The following is a 5,258-nucleotide window of genomic DNA, read 5'->3' as shown; positions in this document are numbered from 1 at the left end:
TTTTTTAAAAACATCGTTTTGGGTATAAGCTATATGTAGCATTTCAAAATATAATCGTTTGTACATTATTTCAATGGAAGCATTAATTCCTTCATTTCAACAGGACTAATTATAGGAGACTAACCTTGCTACTCCCTTTTCCTTCATCTCAATAGTAGTAATTATAGGATACTAACCTTGCTAATCCACTTGTATTGAAGCCTTAATAACTTTTAACGATCCATCTTTATGATCTAGTTGTTTTTCAATAGTTGACACTAACCAATCTCCCATGACACTGAACTACAAAGAATCCATTGTTTGTGTTGTCTTTTTAGAAATCAATTTTAAGAAAACAAAAAAAAATGTTGAAAACAATTAAAAAACTAAAAAAACAAGGTAAACTTAAAACTCAAAATTCAAGATTAGTAAATTTATCATTGATCATAGTCAAATGTATAATTTATTAGTAAATGGCTAAAAAAATATCTAATATTTTAATATTAAAAAAATATAACAAACAAGGTTGCATAGCAACTAAGTTCCAAAATTAAGTAGGATTGTTTAAAATTCAGAAAATGTTTATATATATATAGACACACACACTTAAAAATGTCAAAGTGGATAATACTAAAACTTAATAATTATCAATTTAAGTTTAAATATCATAATTTGTTTAGGATAAATAAATATGAACATGTAATTTATTTATTTCTATTATTATATAATAGTTCTAATAGTATAAATATCTAATGTACTATATAATAATTATTTAAAATTTTATCTTTTTGAAAAAATATCATAAGTTTAGTCAAATTTTATAGGAACTAATAAATTACATATTATGTGTATATAAGAAATGCATACCTTCAAGATAACTAAAAAAATATTCTGATTAGATTGAAGATCAACTATAATCAAGCAATGAGATCAGTTACTAAAAGAGGTCATGTGATGCCCCCATAATTAAATTTGTCATTTATGCAAATACAATAAAGTCATGATTATATTAAAGATAAGAAAAACACAATTAGATTTGCCACACTTTTAAATATTGGTATTGGTAAGCTACACATTTATTATTATTGCTGTCAGATATCATGTTAAAATTATTGAAGTTCAATACCTTTAATTTGTTTAATAATAATTTGAAATAAATTTAAATTGAAAAATATTATAGAGTTTTTAAATTAAGTTATTACATTCGAAATGAGCCAGACAAATAAGTTTTTATCCATTCAACCATATTTTCATTAATTAAAAATTCTCTGACATTAATGTACAATTCTTTATAACAGTACAAATAGGTTTAATGGTTCTTAAAGAGCTTATAAACTGTGTGGCTTCAACATGAAAAGCGATTAGGTTGAAGAGGTTACACCATAAGACTTATTATCTGATATTGAATGGCTACAAATATTTGATTTCATTCTATAGAACCACTTTAGCTATAATAAGTTGAGTCTGCTCTTTGACCACAAAGCAAAGCTATCTATAAATAACATTGAGATATACCCCATTCAAATCAAACATTGCCTTCATGGATAACCAGATTCTCTAAGAATAGAGTAGGCGTTTTAGCCATTGCTCGAAACCACACTCAAGAGTGATACTAGGAGTTCAACAAATAGAGAAAATTGAAGTTGGAATTTTTTTTCCATGTACATATAAGTCGAAAGCAGAAGTTCTGTAAACGCATTTTAAAGAACATCATCTAGGGTACATGATATATGCATCGTTCAATATATAATCGTTTGTAAATACTTGATTTCAATGAAGCATTCATATAGCTTTAACTTTTCCTTTATCTCAAGAGTAGTTATACGAGACTAACCTTACTAATCCACTCGAAGCCTATCGAAGCCCTAATTACTTTTAACTGCCCATCTTTATGATCTACTTGTTTTTTTTAGTAGTTGGCACTAACACATTTCCCATGAGACTGAACTACAAAAACTCATGAAGACTCCATTGCTCGTGTAGCCTTACTTTAACATTCTAAGTGAAATCCCACAGCGATGCAAAGTACTGATCTTGTACTTCATCATCAGTAAATGGGTTATGAAACAGAAGAAAAGATCCTATCTGCACTCTATCTGCAAAATTCATTAGCAAGTTTGGCCAATCAAGCCAGGAATCATCAAAATCATTGTTTATTATTCCAGTTCCTGAAATATCACTGAACTCACATTGATTGTGTAATGTGGATTCTGAGTCAAGATAACCATTGTTCTTTTCATCAGTCTTGATGTTGGAGCACGACTGTGCTACTTGTTGCTTCTCTTGCTCTTCAGAAGAAAAGTATGCAGCTTGGACAGCAGCAGCCTGAATATCTATTGCAGAGGAAGTTGCAGGGCGAGGAAGGGAGTGAATCAATTCAGGGAAATTGAGATTGGCCGACTCGCCTCTTAAGGCAAATGAAGCTGCATCATGTGCACGAGCTGCCATCTCTGGTGTGGGAAATGTACCCAACCATATCCTCTTCTCCTTCCTCGGCTCTCTTATTTCTGATACCCACACTCCCCACTTCCTCTTCCTCACACCTATGTAGGTGGGATGCTTTGTTCCCCTACTATTTGCATTTACACTTTTACATTCTTTCCCCATCAATAATGGAAAGGGCTTAAACAAGCAACGAAATTTCAGTATTACAAAACCTCAATTGAATGTACATGTATAGCAATTAGAATGCCTTGTGATAGCGCAATACAAAAACTATCAATCTTGCATTCACCCTATCAGCAGATAAAAACGAAAAGCTGATTCATACTTTGAGACTATAAAAGTAGCAATATAACTTTTTCTTCTTAACAATGGCACATCTAGCTGCATATCATTAACACAAAACCAGGATCTACTTATATAGTGTTAGATGCTCTTATATTTGTATGGTTTTTATTACCATTATTGACATAAACAACTGAATCTAATATTTCGATAAAGCGAAACCTTCGATCTAATTGCAACATTTAGGGCAACATGGTCTTAAAATAAATTATAAAACTGTTGTCCTAGATCATTTTGACATCATTATCTGGTTGAAATAAGCACGCCTGTTAGGTACATGAAACTCTGTGCTGTATTGATTGGTCAATTTCCTTCACTTAGTACATTGTTCTGTTTTCATGATTAATCGCACACCTTAATCGGCTTGCTTTGTATTCGCAGCAAGGGAAGCCTATTGAGCCTCCAAATAAGAAGAGAAACAACGGCCGACATTTGAGCCCTTACTGATCAGAACAGCTTCTGTTTTTAACTAAACAAACTAAACTTTTGTATGACCAAAAGGGGTGTTGAACACTTAATTCGTCATTTTTGGAGTATACTGCAAGGCACGTTGTTAGCAGAAGCGCGTGTAACTACACATCTGACAGAGGTCACTATTGAGCCGATAGGCTCATTCCTGGGAGACTTGCCGTCGGATTGTTATGATAATCCGGTGGTGTAGGACGCCTGAAAAGGCAAAAATGATTCCGGTAAAGGAGACAGTGGCAGGATAGTGGGGTCAGAAAAACGAAAGGAGTTTGACGCTTGCTCAGAGCAGGCCGTTGAACCCATCTGCTGCGTCTGCTCGAACAGTAATGAAGCCCACGTTCAGCCTGAGTCATCTTCCTGAAACCAAAACATCCATGGCTCAGTACACCTTAGATCACAAAACTCAGACAACAAAGAGAAGAAAACGAGAAGAAATTTAACCTCCAACAAAACATAGTGTCAAGCTTTTCTTGACAGAAGCTGAAGGCATGCACGGCTGCCTTCATGGGAGTCGGCACTTTCCGCTCGTGAAGGCATGCATTGAATCCATTCTCAATGGAGCTTCAGTTCTACTGTAGAGTTCAGTTCTAGTGCATGTCGTCTTAATTTAGATTGTTTGTTTTATTTATTTCATGGTTAATAAAACTGTATGTTGCAGTTAACCTTGTAGGCATCAGTTTTAATTGTTTGCTAATTAGTTTGCGTAATATGCAAAACTCTGATTTTCATGCAATCTCTTTGTTTGTCATTGATTAGATCTTCAATTGGTATCAAAGCAGGTTCTAGAATATTGTTCTTTTGCTGGCAAAGCAACGGTTTCATCCAAAATATTTCAGAATGGCAAATTGTGGCAACTTTCCATTTCACCTTCCGCTGTTTTCTGAGACAGCTATGAATATCAGAGTATCAAGATGAAGACCCTACTATTATCTCAAGATCTTTGGGAATTAGTAGGAGGATACAACGAGCCTTCAGACCTGAATGCTTTATGTTGAGCTATCATTTTGCCCAATGCTTAATGACAGGAATCCTTTCGAACTCCTCTCTTGAAAAGCTAATCGGAGATCAACTCCAAGGTTCTGAGCAATCTTGTGACCTAGTGGAATTCGGTCAGTTGAAGATAAATGTGTTTGTTCATAAGGAGGCCTTTACTAGTTTTGAGCAATTTTAGATAAGATGTTCAATATGCTTGTTGTTTCAAAATTAACCACAGAAAAGATATGTTTTCGGTATTTTCTATTTTTTTAAATGAATGCAATCTAACAATGCAACTATATAAATTCATAATTTATCCAAGTGTTAGCAAAAAAAATAACAAAGATAAGGTAACAAGAGATAAAAACAAATAACATGAAAGGGAAATTCCTAATGGACATAAACAACGATGACAACACATCTGCAAGTTAAATCGTTGAAAAGATTGGGTAGGAAACCAATGAAAATAGGAGCAGTGCTTCCTCAAAGCCATTGATTACAATCATTTATGGAAACATAGTAAAGATCAAAAGATGTTTCACTTCTAATCAAATCGCAAGGCGATGAAAAGTGTGCTCATGTGAGACAAGAAGCTATGCAGAAATAATAAGGTAACTCAGTATGTCAGCGGAGTTTGTTAACAATGGAAAAATACCAGAACTAAAAGATCACACAAAAAAATCAACACAACAAAATTGTTGACTCCAATATTATTCATGTATGGTAATTAAAGGTATTGCCATAAATGCAAAAGAGGGAGATTGTTGGAAACTACAATTGATTTTTTTTTTAATGTTGTAATTGATGTGAAACCTTACTGGTAAGACAATTACTAATAGTGTAGAGTGTCATATAAAGTGATTGATGAATATGACTTGAAAGGAAGAGATAGTAATGTGATTTAGTAAAGTTGTTGAATAAAGATGAGTTAAGTATGATGGAGTTACACTAGATATTTGATCAGTTAGTCCTTGAAAAGATAATGTGTTGTTTGATCATTGTATTAATAAAAGAAGATAGTTGAGTTAAAGTCTAGAAGAGATTCTTGA

At 33.1% G+C, this 5,258-nt stretch overlaps 1 protein-coding gene across 1 annotated transcript; it reads right to left on the bottom strand.

Moving 5' to 3' along the window:
- Positions 1-1,977: 1,977 nt before the first annotated feature.
- On the bottom strand, positions 1,978-2,586 carry LOC149536211 (dehydration-responsive element-binding protein 1A-like). Its single transcript, XM_089806821.1, has one exon. The coding sequence runs from the start codon at positions 2,584-2,586 to the stop codon at positions 1,978-1,980; it is 609 nt and encodes a 202-aa protein (XP_089662947.1).
- Positions 2,587-5,258: the final 2,672 nt, after the last annotated feature.

Source organism: Cupressus sempervirens, chromosome 10, assembly GCF_028749045.1.
Source record: "Cupressus sempervirens isolate cs-2001-9-10 chromosome 10, ASM2874904v1, whole genome shotgun sequence".
NCBI classification, from domain to species: Eukaryota; Viridiplantae; Streptophyta; class Pinopsida; order Cupressales; family Cupressaceae; genus Cupressus; species Cupressus sempervirens.
Note: the sequence above shows the minus strand (reverse complement) of the source record. Positions and strands in the feature narration are given on the sequence as shown.